At 43.9% G+C, this 18,011-nt stretch overlaps 1 protein-coding gene across 1 annotated transcript in view; it reads right to left on the minus strand.

Moving 5' to 3' along the window:
* Window positions 1-436: 436 nt before the first annotated feature.
* Window positions 437-18,011, minus strand: part of ADGRA3 (adhesion G protein-coupled receptor A3) — a 41,396-nt gene continuing 23,821 nt past the window's right edge. Inside the window, exons 12-19 of the mRNA XM_026699759.2 lie at window positions 17,551-17,754; window positions 15,182-15,395; window positions 14,138-14,346; window positions 10,318-10,433; window positions 8,652-8,775; window positions 6,000-6,145; window positions 2,160-2,255; window positions 437-2,023 (exon numbers count right to left, since the gene is read on the minus strand). Of these exons, the coding sequence (XP_026555544.1) occupies window positions 757-2,023; window positions 2,160-2,255; window positions 6,000-6,145; window positions 8,652-8,775; window positions 10,318-10,433; window positions 14,138-14,346; window positions 15,182-15,395; window positions 17,551-17,754 (2,376 nt within the window). The 3' untranslated portion in view covers window positions 437-756. The remainder of the gene's footprint in view (window positions 2,024-2,159; window positions 2,256-5,999; window positions 6,146-8,651; window positions 8,776-10,317; window positions 10,434-14,137; window positions 14,347-15,181; window positions 15,396-17,550; window positions 17,755-18,011) is intronic.

The raw sequence follows: 18,011 nt of genomic DNA on the forward strand, positions 1-18,011 counted from the left end.
ATCTAAGCGCTTGCTAAAACTTGACATTGACTTGATGACACCCAATCAATCAGTCAGTCAATCAATCCTGTTCTTCACATAATGAACATCTGTGTGGATGTGTGGGGGATGCTTGTGTGTGAGCGTGTGCTTAAAACTTGGTTAAATCCAGGGGCTGGCTGCTCTCTTCTCTGTCGATGAGTGTCCAACACTGAATGTAACATTTTCTTGATAAATAACCTATCAAGGCATGTCCAGGTCTTTTAAACACCTAAAAACGCCACATTACTTTAAGCTATCAGAGGGCTTGGACTTTGGCTAGACAGTACACTGCACAGTTGGGGTACAGAGGGTGTCGGATCCCGAAAATAAATCCTATCCATAGTTAGCCAGCCACAGAGTTTATGGCCCAAATGGGGAAAGACGCAAGCCCTAGAACCGCATTTGGTATGTAGCAGAAGTTTAAAACAAGTGATTTATTTTACACAATTAAATACAAAAATGAAATGTATTGGACGTATCAAAGAACGATCTTACATGGAAATAAAAAAAGAATTTAACTGTCCAAGTTTGGTATCCCAAAACAGATGGTAACAGCAGAACAAAATGTAAAATTGTAAAAATTGTCACTGACGTACTTTCTAAAAGCAGATCCAATGGCAGACCCACCTTCCCCTCCCCCTTAAAATATCTTCACGAGCCAACCACAAAAACTGATTTGGAGCAGGGAACAAGTTAAAAAACCTTTTAAAACCCTTTTAGGGATGTTCAGTAGCACTACACAGTAGTTTCATGCTTCCATAAGCCAGTCCTGATATTTCCAGTGCTGTCAGCACTCAGAAATGTCCCATCCTGGGCAATGCTTTTCAGAGGTCCATTCTGGACTGCTAAATTTAAGCCGTAGGATTTCTGCTGCCCTTCCAGCTCGACTGCGATGGGCTTCCTCAGTGGGTCTTTTTTAAAAGTGGGAGGTGCCGCTTTATCAGTGTTCCGGTGTCCTTTTTGAAGAGTGCTATAAGCGTCACTGCTGTCCAGTTGGCACTGGTTATACTGGCGTTCCCGGTAGGCCAGGTAAGCTCTCCGGGTCCTTGAATGCCCTTCAGCCGTAGTTTGACGTGTCTTAATTAAGCCGTTCTGGACGCTTCCTTCCACGCTGGTGGGGACATCGTATGCGTACTCCCGTAAGACGGTCAGCCTGCTGGCACGATGCCCTTTGCTTCGGTTTTTGTGGTGGCGTCCGGGGTGCCCATTGGTCCGCAAAGGCATCTCCAAAGGGGCCACGTGCATCTTGATCTCGTTGTCTACTGAGTGTTCGGTAAGACTATTGTCAAGAGGAGGGGGAGGGGGAGGAGGAGGAGGGCCAGGGCTGGGGGCCACCAGGCTCAGGGGACACTGGGCCGCCGCAACCTGGATATTGGTTAATTTGCAACCCTGCAAGGAGTTTTTTAAACTTGACGCACTCTTGTTTGTGCATGACGACTCAGCGCTGCTGTTGATGCACTTGGCAGGATCTCCCTTTGGGCCACTTGGGCTAGAAGGAGGCTGAACATTGACCTGTACCGAATAGGCGCTCCTTCCGGGGCAGCAGGACATCAACCAAGAATGCCGGACGTCTTCTCTATTAACACCGTGGTGGGTTATTAAAAAACTGCTAAGGCACAAAGACAGGGCTCCAAAAAAGCAGCTGAAGACTAAATCCAAAGGGGGAGAGGAAGCAACCGAGAGGGCCCCCAACGCCCACAGAGCCACATAGAGGAACAAGGTGAGGCTCACGCCGCGAAGTTGCGTGCGGAAGCTGTGCTCATTTTCCAAAGCTACAGTAGAAATCAGCGACACGGACAGAGAATCCTGATTGTTCAGGCTGCCGTGTTCGTTGACGGCCAGGCGCTGCTGCTCTTCGCTGGGTTCCTTCAGCTCAAATTTACGTTCAGGATGCCTCTTCAGTTGTATAAATATGCTGAGGAAATACATGCAGTTTACAAAAATAATGAAGCCAGCAGGTCCGTAAAAAGCTCCCAAACTTGGTTCCCATGCCATCCAACAGCTGCAAGAAAAAAAGAACAATCTTAAGAAAGGCAGCCTGTAACCAAGCCTTTACAGCTGCTTCAGATCAGGCAGAAGCAGGTTCTCCACAGCCCCCACCACCTCCTCCCCCACTAAGTCGGTAAGTCAATACTCACTAGGATGAGTGAGGCTTGCTCCCGTAATTTCTTATATTTGCAGCAGCCGTTATCCCGCAAACGATGATGGGGATCCCTCCACCAATTAGGTAGAACCTTAAAAAAAAAGAAGGAAGATGCCAACGATTGTTTTAAAGAGTCAGAAATATCAACCAAGGAGAAAATGTGTAGCTCAGGGTTGACATGAAGATTCTTTGGTGCTCTCTGGGGTTGCTTGTTTTCTGGCGGACGTTTCACGGCCCAAACTCGGTGACATCATCCGTGTTAGGAAGGAGTGGGGTTTCTCTCAAAAGACATATAAGCATAAACAATTATCTACAGACGATGCAAAAAGAGACAATCAACAAGCCAAAAAGGGAACGAAAAGACCCCGCCAGCAATCACCACCTGGATGAGCAGAGTGTCAAGCCCGAAAAACTCCAAGATTAAAATCAGACCAACAGTCAAGTCAACAATATCTCAATTTAGGAACTGCCAAAGAAGCAAACAGCCCAATCAAAGAATTTCTAAGACACCCCCCCACACACACACACTAACAGGACAAGCTACTAGAATATAAACGGAAAGCAAAACCCACTCCTTCCTAGCACTGATGAAGTCACCTAGTTTGGGTAATGAAACATCTGCAAGGAAACCACCAAGCTGAAAGAGCACTGAGGAGCCTACAGTCAGGAATATGATTTACCATCTGTGCCCAGGAATGACCTAAGAGGCGGCTTCCAAATCACAGTGCCTTTATATTGTTTCAGTGATCGTGAACTGAATAGACCAAAATCAAATGGATTTTTCTCCCCCCACCCCCAATGCTTCCAGTGATGTTTGCCAGCTGGGTTACTGGATGGACAGATGTATTTTAAGTGGCTGACAACTGCTACTCTCAGCCCACACAAGATGTAAGGGATGCCTTCACCTTTTTACACCTTCTGATTCTCCATAACAAATCCCAGAGAATGGCTAAATCTTTGCTCCCACTGCAACAGGAAGCGCTTTGCGTTCTATCCTAAGACAGGCTATGTGGTACTTCTGTTTTGGGATCTGTTCTTTTGGCATCCCAGGCACAGGAAAACTTCCCATTAGTTTCACTCCTTGTACTTCGGTATTACTTTAGATGATGATCAGGAAATAAAGTTCAATTAAAACCATGTTACTCAATTTTGAGGAAAGCTGATCAGCTTCTGCCACCTTGTGGACAAAGATGGGAGGAAATTATTTTAACGAATAAGGCAGAGCAATATTCCAATGGGAAGCTGTGACCTGGAGCAAGATAAATGACAAGTAAGTCTGGCCTCTTCGTTTCTTAGCCTTTTTCTATTTTACACACCCATCCAAAGTAGTTTTGAACTTCTTCAAATGGAAGAGCTAGCACATCATATATGCACACAGCAAAAATGTATATGGAGAATAAACCGACATGAATAAATTCCTAATTACCGAGATGTTAGTCTCTGGATAGCTTCATTAGAAGCTTATGATATTTAAAAGAAATATATGCTGGCTAGCAATCTTTCTATGCATGCAGCCAATTTCATTTGCAGGTCCGTTTTTCCTGGTTAAAATTCCATGACGAGCAGTTCAACGTGTTAAAAAAGTTTTGATATCCCGTCTCTGAAGAATTGCATACAGCTTTTCCTATGCATTCTGAAAATGTTATTCACTCTGAAGGTGAATGAAGAGAGTGTCTACATATATACTTCTCTGTTTTACAAACATTTCTTTTCTGCCATTAAGAATTTCCCTTTCTAACTAAAGAGATACCCTTTACTTGTCATTTAGCTTTTCTCTGTGGCTTATATATGCAAGTGTCACCGAGCAAAATCCATGTGCCATACTGTGGATCATCTAGTTAATAAGAATACATGACATATAGAAGATGCCAAATTATCTGCTGACAAATATTTATATATCCAAGCATTGAAATTTTGCTTTTCTGGAGAGCATTTGCAATTAAGAAATGAAAGGGAAAAAAAGACTATATATAAAGATCACGCTGTCATAAATCTCAGCTAAGAAAAAAGCAAATGAAACATAACCTTTATGGAAAAGAGCAGGTAAGTACCACACAAAACTCTTATGAGAACAGAATTGTTGTAACTGTCATTTTACCCCAGTTAGGGGCTGAAACTGGATTTAATGCTGGTGACACATAATTAATGAGATTTAATTAGCAGGAAAACAATTAAAGGCAAGAGTTCTTTGAGGAACTGATTAAATTGATGATTAATGAACTGAAAGCCAGTAAGTAGAAGCAGAGATTCCAAGAGTTGTCATTGTACCGTTAACAGGGATGTGAAAAAGGAAGAAAAAGTAGAAGGAAACATTATTGGATAGAAAAACAGTGTCTGAAACTGGTAGGTGTTACTACCAGGGGAAGGAATGAAACCAATCAGCGTGTATTTATTAAGAAGATGCTGGTTCCAAATGATGTTGAGACAGGAAAACAGAAGAACAGAAAGACACCAAATGACCTGTGAATAGGGTAGGAGGTGACATGCCACAGGAGAGTAGGAAAAACCAGGAGTTTGGTAGCAATTTTTCCGACCAAGAAATTCTGTTAAGAGAGATCCAAGCCTTGTATGCCTTTTAATAAAATCTGATGGTCAGAAAAGGTGCTATTGGGCTCCTGATTTTTTTTTATAGAATAACGGGTAGTCTATCAGAATCTCTTAAATAATTGCCCAATTAGTTAAGACTAAGGAAAAGCTCATTTAAGAAGCCCATTTTAAAAAAAAGAAAGATGAAAAAAGAACTGTAAAATTATTATAATAACAAAATTATATATTTTTTGAAATGGTTGGTTGTCTTTTGTCTGCTTCAAAGTTACGTTAGCACAAAGATCTTACTTACATCCACATTTCATCAAGGAATTTACTTGAATGGGATGATGACATATGGTTTGCTGAATTATACGTATTTGACTTAATTAAGGATTAAAAGAAATTTCAAAACAGAATCGAGTTTAATTACTGAGTCTACCGCCAGTAATTAACATACGCAACCTACGTTTGTTTTTCACTTTAATATGGAAATTATAAAGCAATTATTTCACATATTAAGTTGTTTAAAACAGAGGCATTACAAGCAAATGAGTTTTGATCAGCATAGAGGTAGACCAGTGAGACACTTTCCTGCATTTCTACTTTTGCTACTGCTGCTGATTGTCCTTATAGGGAAGAGAAACAAAAACGATCACATTTTGTTTCCTTCTCTGAATTCTCCTTCCCAAACAAAACAAAACAACGCGATCAAGAAATAAAGGCGAATTCTAGATTTCAGCCTAGTCAGAATATTCATGAACTGGCAGAGGCATGGCAACAAGGTCAGCCAATGAATAAGCATAGCAACTAAGTCAGCCCATGAGGGCTGTTTGGAAACTGAACCTGGAAGTAGCCTGGGTGTGGCTCTGGTCTCTGCTCTGAACTCTGAAGCTGCTGCTTTTCGCTTGTAACTTTACCATGTTGGAAGAATCTATTATTGGTATTGTAAACCTTACTTCAAATGTTATTATGTATATAAAGAAGTTAATGAATCTCGCTAAATCAGTCATCTATGTGTGCTTTCTGGATCTAAACTTCCGCTGCAAAATCTAACAAGCTTCAACATATTCACTGGGTGTTAAAACTAGTTGAGACAGGTAGCAATTTGTCCTTTTGCAAGCGGTCAAATGAGGGAGTCAAGATCCTGTCCATGCCTGTGGACTCTTTTGACTTCCCCAACATCATTCTTGGCCTTTTGAGAGAACTCTAATTTGGCACCAGGATTTCGATGCCGCCATCAAACTTGGTCCAGTCGAGCTACGGAAAGAGGACTGCCATCCCACGGAATCGATTGCTGGCCTCTCACCTCAACATCGGCCTTGGCGGAGGAGGCGGTTCTCCGGGATCTTGGCACCGCTTGGCTTTTCTAGTGACTTGCTTGTAGATGTTCCTAGAGGTGAGTCCCATCCACAGCAAGGTGGCAAGGGTGGAGTAGTGCAGGATTATCCCAACCTGGAAAAACAGCCACCCAAAAACTCCACGTCAAACACGAGACCATTTTTTTCCCCACCTCTTCCCACTTCTCACGATTCTCCAGCAGTTGCAGTTTTGCAAGCAATAAACCGGCAAAGCTTGGTAAGGAACAGAAGGGTCATTTGCAAAGCCGCTGTTGGGGTGATCAAACAAAAGAACTCGCTCTGTTTTCAAAACAGATGCATTTATTGCACTTTTGATTTATCTTTCTGGCATATTTTAAACACTGCTTTGTTCTACTGTTCAGAAATCCCTTCACGAAAAAGAATATGATTATAATGGCAGCCGATATTGATGCTGATCCAGGAAACCAGCGATCTGCGTAACACTTCACAACACATAAGGCACCTTGCTTCCTATTCCTTGGCATCAAACATCTTCTCCTCAAACTATCATTAAAGTACCTCGATATCCATGCTTTGCTGCGAAATTATGTGGTCAGGCTTAGTTTTGGGGGAGGAAAATAAAGGGGGAATAAAATTCTGCCTCTGCCTACCGGCAATCCATTGGTATTCATCTGGCTAGCATCCTATCAGTGTGTGAGAGAGTGGAAGGCTATTTGGAAACTGAAAGAGTATTTGCTGGGTGAGCAAGGAGGAGACAGCAAGGAGCCTGGGTGTGGCTTAGCTCAACTGTTCTGTACTAAAGCTGGTTGCTGCCATGAAACTGGAACTGAAACTTAAGCTCCTCTCCTCTGCTTATGTTTTTCATTTGGAAGAGATTTTTTCCCAGGTGGGGGTGGTGGGGAGTAGAACTCCTTAGCATCAGAGCAGGTTAAAAATAAGAATATAGGAAATACTCTAAATGCTCTGATGGTCATTTCGAAAAATCCTTTCTTAGTGAGCCCCTAGAAGCCAAATGTCAAGTTTGTAGGCTTTACACTTCTAGAGGTTTTGTGATGATACATGAATGATATTTCGCTTTTATATAGAGAGATTCATCTTGTTATAGCCCCTCCCCCCTCAAAAAGAACCCCAAAAACAAAACAAAAGGGGGTCATTCTTGCTCAGGCCAAACACCATGTTCCGTAAAGGGAGGAGGGACCACGATAAAAACACAAGAATTTAAGGAAATACAGTAAGCCTGATTACCCCCCGCCCGGCCCGGTATTTAATGACACCTTCATTTTCCCCTCCCAGAGAAATGGGCTAAACTCTGGGAGTGCCCCAGGGTTTATGGCCCTGCTCCGCAGAACTAGAAGGGGAAGTTTCCCATCACAAATGTCAAAGTACAAATGATGTACGACACGCCGGCTTAAACGGAACATTTGTTGTTGTTGTTGTTGCACATTAGTAAGAAATAGAAAGCAGAAGCTTTTGCAAACCTTGATGCTAACAACCTCTGGCCCCAATCCACAGAAGAGCCATCGAGGAAACAATTCCCATGTTTGTTTGTTTTTTTAAAGATGACTCATTAACAAAGCCAACACCGACCGATCTCCTCCTGCAAAGGGGACCTTCCCAGATTTGTCAGGGCCCTTCGTGGCAGCTGACAGAATCCGGCAGTTGAACCTCCCCTCATTGAAAGCAGGTTGGGGAAGGCCGCTATAAATCAAAAGCGCAGGAGTGCGGTGTATTTTTTGTTCTCGGGATCTTGTCTTGGGAGTCCTTTTGACTTTTGGCTGGAAGAATGAATGGCCGTCATTAATCAAAATAAGGGCCAAGCGAAGAAGTGCCTTAACTGCCCGAGGACTTCACTTGAGATCTCACAGCAGCTCTTCTGCAGCCGTAAAACAAGCCCGAGCCCAGCTCTGTAGAAGCACACAAGAGACTACAGAACTCACATACCCAGGGACACAGTTACAGGCTGTCTCAGAAGATCTTAACCAATAAGAGCTGCTAATTGAGAAGATTCTTGTAAACTATTCACCCATTATCTACACAAGCCATGTTTTCTTTTCCTCCACGCCCTGCCTTCCAATATTACAGGGAGCTGAGGAAGGGAACCGTAGCTCGTGAAGGCTGAGAGTTTTTTTTTTTTTTTTAAAGAATTATAATAAATTATTATATCACCTGAAAATATGCTCCCAGACTCCTAGTCCTGCATCTTGGAATGGAAATTGTTTGAAAAATAAAACTGATGGCCTGAATGTAAAGTTCCAGAAAATGAACAGTTAACACTGTGTTGTTGTTTTTTAAATACTCTAATCAGGTTGATGAGGGACTGGAGACTAAAACATACAATGAACGGTTGCAAGAACTGGCCTGGCTAGTCTAGGGAAGAGAAGGACCAGGGGAGACAGGAGAGCAGCCTTCCAGTATTGGAAGGGCTGCCCCAGAAAGGAGGAAGGGGTCGAGCTGCTTTCCAAAGCACCCGAAGGCCAGACAAGGAACAATGGATGGAAACTGAACAGGGAGAGATTCAACCTGGAAATAAGGAGAAACTTTCTGACCACGAGAACAATCAACTCTTTCACTAATGGACTTCATTCTTTGAGGGTTTTTTTCTTCTTTCCCGAAATTTTTCCAATACGCATTTCACTTACCGCTTGGCAGATGCTGGTATGTTTGGTCTGGGTTATGCCTCCAACAAACACCACGCATGTCAGGAAAATATGAAAGCTGAGGTTTATTAACATGTGCCAGCTTTTAAGACTGATCCTGATGACACTGTGGATTGAAAAAAAAAAAAGTTATTTTGCAGACAATCCTAAACATTGATCAATTTAGACAAAGAAATTATTTGTAATTATGGTCCCCCAAAACTTGAAACTATCCTGGGAAACTCAAATAATCAATGCAAAAACATATTATAACCATGAAATCAGATGCCTTTATAATAGCAGGGAAAAAAGCCAAAACCAGGCAGCATTATCAGCTAAGGCACACTGCTTTTAACCATCAGGGAAAGTTTACTACTGTAACATGAGTAAAATCACCTTCTGCTCCTGTAAATTGCAAATTTACCCCTTTTAGAATGCTCACTTTCCATGAAACAATCCTGCTTCCTTAATTTATGTAAACATTCTAGAACAATGCCAATACTTTTCAGACTTTAGCTGAAATTCAGCAGTGGGTTGGTTTCTTTGAAAATTCTCTGGTATTATTCATCTCTTACTGACATCTTTCTGAAGTCAGGTTAGGCTAAATTTTTAGAACCACCTCATATATTAGAGTTGCTCAATCTATAAACGTGAGGAAGGGGTAAGGGTTTGCCCAATTTTAAATTGTTTTATTTGCCCCTCTGTATTTAGGATGCTGTTATCAGTCCAAAATTAAGTCATGAAAAAGCAAAATATTAAATGAATGAATTTTGCAAAGCATTCTGTAGAGCTGCAAAGAAATGCTGGAACCATGTAACTCTTTTTTAAAAGATGTACCAGCAAGGTTATACAAATATTTCAAAATAATGAAAGCCCAGAAATAACCCAATCTCTGCCCAAAGCATCAGAATGGGTCCCAATGTAAGGAGAAATTTAAAAAAAATGAAAATGTTAAGCAGACTTTAGCATTATAGATTATGAGCTTATGGTATAAGACAGAGGTCTCAAAACTTGGCAACTTTAAGACTTGAGGTCTTCAACTCCCATAATTCTCCTGGATGGAGAATTCTGGGAGTTGAAGGCCTCAAGTCTTAAAGTTGCCAAGTTTAGGGACCCCTGGTATAAGACACATTACAAAGCCACATTATCAAACTCTTTGATGATTTAATACCCTGAATTTAGCAGTATTACAGCCTTCTGGCTAATTGAACGTGAAGCTCTATATTTTCAGCATTAACCTTCACACATACATAGATAGAGCAGGCTGATTTGGTTAAAGCAAGGGTCTTCAAACTTGGCCAGTTTAAGACTTGTGGACTTCAACTCCCAGAATTCCTGAGCTAACACGACTGGAGGAGGAAGGGGATTGCTACAACTGTCATAAATAGGAGTCAGCTGCCAAATGCCTGAATTTTGATCATGTGATTGTAAGGATGCTGCAAATGGTCATAAGTGTGAAAAGAAAAACAGTCCCAAGTCTTTTTTTTTTTTTGCCCAGTGCCATTGCAACTTCGAACATTCACTAAGTGAACCATCGTAAGTCGAGGACTACCTGTGCCTTAGTGCTTTGAAACAAGATGTTTGGTTAGTGCCAGTTGCACCCCCTCCCTCACACAAATGACGGTTGGTTTAATCCAAGGGAACGAAGATAGATTCAGGATTCTGCTACCTGTGGTGATAGATGTAGCTACACTGGATCGTCAAGAGGCACATCAGCAGAATCACAGCGGACACATAGACAACGGGGTGGAGGAGACCAGCTGACTGGGTGTACCCTGTCAAATCCTGACAGGCAAAGACAACAGGACACAATGCACAACGTTAGTCCGATCTGGGTCGCCATTCTCACATCAGGATGATTACAAGTTAAACATTAGACCAGGTTGAGAAGATCCTGCAACTTTTGAGGAGAGCTAACGAGGCGACATTTGATAAGGCAGGTCGTTCCTCCCACCCTTTCGGCAAGGGGAAGCGACTGAAAGTTGGATCACAATGCACAGAGCATATAGGATATGAAAAGAGAGAGCCACATCCCCGATCTCTGGAACCAAAAACGTATATTGTTCACTAAGCTTTCGTTAGCCTCTGCTAACATCGTCAGAGGGTGAAAGTACCGTTCAGGAGATGGGTGTCTTTCTAGAACATTAACCAATGGCCGTTGTGCGCATGACTTGGAGAGCATTCTCTCTGGTTCCCTCCCTCATCCAACGGACCTTCCGTCTTAAAGGCCCCTTTGGTTTGTCCACTAGATTCATTGGTTGCTTTGCTCGTCTCTGCTCTTCTTGCAGGATCTTTCTTGGTGCCTCAATGCTTGGTAGGCCGGTAGCCGTTCAATATGTCTACTGATGTTATATATGTTATATTACCACTGGTTAATGTTATGTAAAGGCACATATCTCCTTAATGGTAGTTTCACACTCTGACGATGTTAGCAGAGGCTAACAAAAGCTTAGTGAATAATATAGGGTTTTAGTTCCAGAGAATGGGATGTTTGTCTCTTTTTTCAATTTTACCTGCAACTTGTATTTTTAAAATAGTCTCATATATATCTATATGAAACGCTGCCGAAACGTTGCTACAACTTTAAAAACACAACTATAATGACGTGGGAAAATACCCGTACAAAGCTGAATACCATATATATCTATATATCTATAGCTCATATATACATACATACATATATAGATACACATACACACAAACACACAAATTATGCTCTGTGCATTGTATGTATGTATTTATTTTAAGGCCAGCAGACAGGTCCATTCAGGGGTGGGATGCAAATTTTTTAACAACCGGTTCTGTGGGCGTGGCTTAGGTGGTAGGCGTGGCTTGGTGGTCATGTGACTGGGTGGACATGCCTTGGTGGTCATGTTATTGGCTGGGCATGACCAACTCAATATCACTCACATAGAGAGGCACGCATCTCCTCGCCTGGCCTCTCATGACTGTGGGGATGCTGCAACGGTTCTAAGTGTGAAAAATGGTCATAAGTCACTTTTTTCAGTGCTATTGTAACTTTGAATGGTCACTCCACACAAGCAAAGTACCAGCAAAGGAGGGGAAAAAAACTTCAGAGACATTCCTGAGACAGGAAGTCTAGTCCTGCCAACAATGTAATAAGGGTTAACGGAGAGGCAATTTCTGTAAGCAACACCAGAATGTTTCCTTCCTGCCTTCCTAACAGGATTAGGCCAGTAATTTCTTCTAACAACTGGTTCTCCGAACTGCTTAGAATGTTAACAACCAGTACTAGCGAATAGGTACAAACTGGTAGAATCCCACCGCTGGATCCATTGCAGTGGTGGGATTCAAATTGTTTTTCCACCGGTTTGGTGGGCGTGGCTTGGTGGGCGTGGCACTTTGCCTAATGCATGGGCGCAGCTTTCCCCACACCAACTGAGGCCCGCAGTGCCAATCAGCTGAGAGGAGAAAGAAGAGAAAAGCGCAGGGGATTCCGGGAGGGCCGATCCTGCGCCTTTTCTCTTCTTTTTAGAATTTTTTTTCCTCCTCTCAGCTGATCGTCGGGAGGCCTTTTTTTTTTTTTTTTTTTCAAACTACCGGTTCGGCCGAACTGTTCCGAAGCGGTTGCATACCACCCCATGTGCATCGGCATCTTACTGGCAGGATTAGCAAGATCACAGCATCCATCGTGGGCAAAGTGTGATATGGAGATAAAAATGCTGGGCTCAAAACTAGCGTGGGATATCAATGACAGACAGGAATGCTTGCAATCACATGTGTCACAGCAGGATGAAATGCATTGGCACAGCGATGGAAAAAATGGTGAAACAGAAAAGGCTCAAAGCAAGAACAGGGCAGGTCACAAAAACCCAACAGCATTCGTGGGGTGCTAATCTCTGAGAAGAGGAGAAGCAAGGAGGCTCTTCTCTTCAAAACCCAAGTGACTTTGGACCAGCCTCTCAGCCCATCGCATTTTTCCAAGAGGGATTTTTTTTGGGGGGGATAGGAGGGAGGGAGGAGCCTCACTTCCCTGATTTGTGAGGATATAAATCTAAAAGATATTATTCGAAGCCTCACCATTGTTCATGCTTATTAAAAGCAATTCGTAAAAGGGCTACACAGTGTGGGAATCAAAGGGGAAGAGGAAAGGACTGTCAATTAACTTATTAAAACAGCTAAAATCCCCCATTAAAGGAGGAATTTTTCTTCATAGCATATTTAAATGCCATATACTTTTTTTTTTAAAAAAAAGACTGAATACCAATTAAAGTTTTCAGACAATGATCTTGCAGATCCCAAAGACCCTGGGAAATGCTTTTAAATATTTGGAATTGCTACAAAGAGCACCGGATTTCTTTTATGATGTTTTTTTAATGGGCCGTGATCTGTCAGGTCCCTTTGTTTGTCTCCTTCGTCCTTTCCTATTTAATGGAAGAGTTGCCATTTCAGAACTTGGTGGCCGCACCTGCCTCTTATATGCCCGCAAGCCGCTCTTTTGGGTTCCAGGTAGTCCTTGGCTCACAACCACGACTGAGCCCAAGATGGCTGTCGCTCAGTGAGACAGCCGAGTTGAGTTTCCTCCCGTGTTACAACTTCTGCTTGCTGTGGATGTTTTAAGTGGATGGATGTGGCTATTAGGTTAGCAACCCCAGCTCTGAAGGGAATCTGGCTTCTCCGTTGACTTGGAGGTAGCCAAAGGGATCACGTGAACACCCTCCCCCCTCCCTCCGGAGACACTGCAACTGTCGTAAGTACCGGCCAGTTGCCCAGCGTCTGAATTTGGATCACATGACCATGGGGATGCTGCAATGGTCATAGGGGTGATAAAATGGAAGGGAGTCACTTTTTTAAAGGGTTGTTTAACTTCAGATGGCCACTAAATGAATGGCTGTTAAGCCGAGGACTACCTGTAGGAAGCCTGGGCTGCGGGGTTTCATTCCAGCAAAAAGGAAGGAGAGGGATTTGAGCCTAGCTAAAGGTAAAGGTTCCCCTCCTTGCACATATGTGCTAGTTGTTTTCCGGCTCTAGGGGGTGGTGATCATCTGTTACAGAGCCGAAGAAGAGCCAGCGCTGTCCGGAGATGTCTCCATGGTCATGTGGCCGGCAGAACTAAACGCCTTCGAAGGCGCACGGAGAAACACTGTTCCCTTCCCACCAAAGGGGTCCCTATTTTCCTACTTGCATTTTTTCGGCAGGAGCTGGGACAAGGAACGGGAGCTCACTCCGTGATGCAGCGCTGGGGATTCAAACTGCTGAACTGCCAACCTGTCTGATCAACACGCTCAGCGTCTTAGCCCCTGAGCCAGCGCGTCCCCTTGAGCCTACAACTCTTAAAATCCACACCATCTCTCCCACCCTGCACAATCCTCTGCGAAGGGCCGCCATGGAGGCTCACCTACCCAGCAAAGTGAATCCTGGCAGGTTTATACACCTTGACGTTAACCACCGAACCATGGCCTCTGTCTGAATAATGTTATCAGGGTGTCTCCCTCACCCCCCCTTTAAAAGAAACTAGGGAAACCCACCATCAGGACCGCGTAATTGCTCAGGGAGGAACACTGCATGGCGGTGACGTTTTCATCCGAGAAAAGGATACGGCAGCCGTCCGACTTCCAGCCGCCTTGCCCGTTCAGCAAACCGAAGTCCCACTGAGCCGCCACTGCTTCGGGGCCGTGCGCAAGGCGCCTCAAGGTCACATTGATGGGGACACCCTGATAGGGCGGGCTTACGCCGTCTTGTTTGGTTATAAAGAAAGAAAAGGGGGGGAAGGGGGAGGGGGTAAAATTTTATGCACAGGTTAAAATTAAAGCAACGGCATTTCCAGAATGAAGATGAGAGTAGGGCAGGGTTATCAACCTCCAGGTCGTGGGGTGCTAAGATCAGGCCTGCGGGGCCGCCATGGAAACAGCCAAGGACCAGCCCACGGTGCTTCTGCTGGCAAAAGCAGAGCTCCTGAATTTTGTTTTCGGTTGCCATAGTCTCCTGCAACCTTCTGCCAGTGAAAACGGAGTGCTCTGGCCACCACAGGCACCGAGACGAGTGACGTCAAGCTGGCCAGACCCTTCCCGCTCCCCGCAAGGTCAAACACAACCCTGATGCGGCCCTCAATGAAATCGAGCGTCAGCGTTCCAATAAAATTCCCCATTTCATTCAGCACTCAGAAACAAAGTTCATCTGAGGAAGGATTGATTGGGGAAGTCACCCTGGCACATCTGGGAAATGCCGAATCTGAGAGTTCTGGGTTTCCCCTTCCCAACTGAGAGTCACAAAACTCCTCCCCTGCACCCGCCAGTCCATCCCATGACCCAGTCAACCATCGTCCCAACTGGAGACCTCCCTCCAACCACTCCTGCCCAGGGGCTAGGTGACTTGTCCTTGACTTTATGAGAAGAATGTGGCTGAGTCTAATCTTCTACTACTCTATGCAACTCCCCCCTCCCAAATTCCCAGGCACTAAGATGTGGCAGCATCGAAGTAAAATATGGCTTCAAAGCTGTTATCGAGTTTGACACCCCGCACCCTGGAGTAGGGGATACAAGAAGGGGTTGAACGCCTGTTCAGGAGCAAACCTGCTTTGGTGAGAATGACTGGGGTCACCACCGTCAGGCGTTTCCTGTCGGCGGTCAAAGTCGTGGAATTGCCCGTCGACGGGAAAAGTTTCCCATTTCGGAAGGCGATCAGCTGGAGCCGGTAGAGAGCGTCTTCCATGGGCTGGATTTCCCTTTTGTGCCTCTGGGAAAACAAGGCCGGGGGCAGCTGGATGGAAGCCTCCACAACTGTGTTCTGCAAAAGAAAGCAGGAAGCAGCGTTAGCGCAGGGCGCAGGTAGTTCTTGAGTTACGACGTTTTGTTGAGTGGAAGAAACAACAGCAGTGGGGGAAAAAAACTGACCGATGACCTTTTTTTTTTTTTTTTCCAGGACCCCCGATGGTTAGAAGGCAGCACTGCAGGCTGACTCTGCCGACTGTCAGCAATTCGATCTTGACCGGCTCAAGGTTGACTCAGCCTTCCATCCTTCCAAGGTCAGTATCAATAGGTGGCACATAAGTCTAAGTGCTATTTATTTAGATTTATTTATACTGCTGCCTATTCGCACATGGTGTCTCAAGGCAGCTTACAAGAATATAAAAACATCACATAAAAAACAATAAAACTAATGGACCATATATAATAAAATAAAATAACCCCCAGCCCGTCTCCTGGGGTCACGTGATCTCCTTTTGAGACCTTTGGACAAGCAAAAGCAACGGGGAAGCCCGATTCACTGAACGACCCACTTACTAACTTATCAGCTGCAGTGATTCGCTTAAGGACTGTGGCAAGAAAGGTTGTAAAATGGGACAAAACTCACTTAAGAAGTTTTGCTTAGCAACAAGTTGGGCTCAATGGCGGTCGTAAGCCGCATAAAAGCAGTGCTTTGAATGGGCCACCTCTGCCTTGAGTATGTCCAGTCCGGAGCTCCTCCTCAACAGCAACTGAGGCTGGGCAAAAAAGCTTTCCATAAAACTGAGGAGCCCCAAAGGATCCCAAGAGTTCGGCATAAGTTGACACAGGGTCCCTTCCTGAGAACGTGGCAGTTTCATGCTAGAAACCAGCCGCTGTTTTGTTAAGGGGAGAGTTTGGGAGGCTAAACTAATGGACAAGCACAGCCTAGTTTGGGCCTCCAAACACTTTCCAGCCTAGTTCACACAGTGCACCAAGCTGTAGTTGGTGTAACGATGATTTGCTGGATTGATACCACTGATTAGGTTCATCTCGTCCTCCCAACACCAAGTTTCATTGACAAGTTATGTTAATACCCAGAAGCCCATCCTCACAACAAATGCATCACAGACTGATAAACCGACACATCCGCTACCACTCAGCCTACGGTCACAAGGGATAGCATTGCTTGCAAGTCCCAGTCATTACGAGTATAAGGCCACCCTCTGCCCAACAATTCACTCAGTCAGTATTCGGCAAACCACGCTGTTAGGAATAACATAGGTTACCTAACGTAGTTTGGGTAAAATAATATATATAAACTATGATTGTAAGTTTAAGTGTGTGTCACTTTAAACTGCAAAGCATGTAATTTTGGGTGTGGTGTTGAACCGCCATAAGAGGGAGCAAGAGAACCTGACGATTGCTGACGATTGACTGGTTTGATGGATTGATGGTTTGTTAACTGCGTGTTTTTCCCTACTGCTGAGTTGCTGAAGGAAGAGAGGAGTTTTGACTTCTTCATATCTCTACTGCGAGGAGATATATTCCTGGACTGATATTTGTAAGTTTACTGACCTCTCTTTTTCGACACTGGAATTTGCAACTGAATAATCCCTGGATGGACTGAATTAGTGAATGATATATGGACTGTTTGACTATGCTAAAACTCTTACTGGAATAAACTATTTAACTAGCACGGTGTATCTGTTTTACTGAGTGTAAGCTACAAAACCGTCTATCTCACATATTTTGCTTGCCTGCCTGACTGCCGTGCAGATTCTGCTAGGGTGTATCCCTAACACACGCCACGGTTGTTGTTATGCATCTAAACATGAACGTATTGTTACAGATTTCTTTCTGCTCAAAACAATCACAATGTTTGCGTAAAGAGATGTAATGCTTAAGGCTTGTTTGGATAATCTTACTGTCCAATTTCTTTATTTACAAACCTAGACATATATGTGCATGTACAGGAGGTAGGTATACGAATGTATATGTATATATAACCCCGCTTAAAAGTTATATAGTTAGTTTTAAAACAACGATGAGATCTATTCGTAATAGAAAAAAATAACAGGCTGGTTTCAGGCTAACCTTCTCCCCAATCTATTCATGTACAAAGGCTGAGGTTGGAAATGGCCGCATCTCCAAATGTTCCAATGCTTGAGGGCACCAGGAACACAAACACAAGCACGTGCATCCATGCGCATACGCTCACAATGGCTTTTATTCACCTTCAGTGCGAGGCTTGACAGCGTATTGGAGACGTTGCATTTAAAGCCCAGCTGCTTGTCCAGGCTGCCCTCCAGGTCTCTTCGTCCGTAGTCAGAGAAGCCTGAGCGATCTGCCGCGGCCATTTTTTGGAATACCGTGCAGGTCATGCCAGTAAAGCTGGAGCCCTTTATTACGTAAGCTTCCACTGCAATATTTGGAGAATACTGTTGAAACAAAACAGCACAAATCAAAATTCTGGGCTGTGTGGCAAATTAGCTCCCCAAACACACCAAATTGTTAGAATAGAAAACTTCCACGCTCTTATGATACCCTAGGACTATTATTAAGTGGTGTACCTGATGATTCTTGACTCTTGATGAATGTCTCTTTTCTTTTATGTACACTGAGAGCATTTGCACCAAGACAAGATTCCTTGTGTGTCCAGTCACACTTGGCCAATAAAGAATTCTATTTCTATTCT

Source organism: Pseudonaja textilis, chromosome 6 (assembly GCF_049901715.1).
Source record: "Pseudonaja textilis isolate UNSWEBS1 chromosome 6, rPseTex1.2, whole genome shotgun sequence".
Taxonomy (NCBI): domain Eukaryota; kingdom Metazoa; phylum Chordata; class Lepidosauria; order Squamata; family Elapidae; genus Pseudonaja; species Pseudonaja textilis.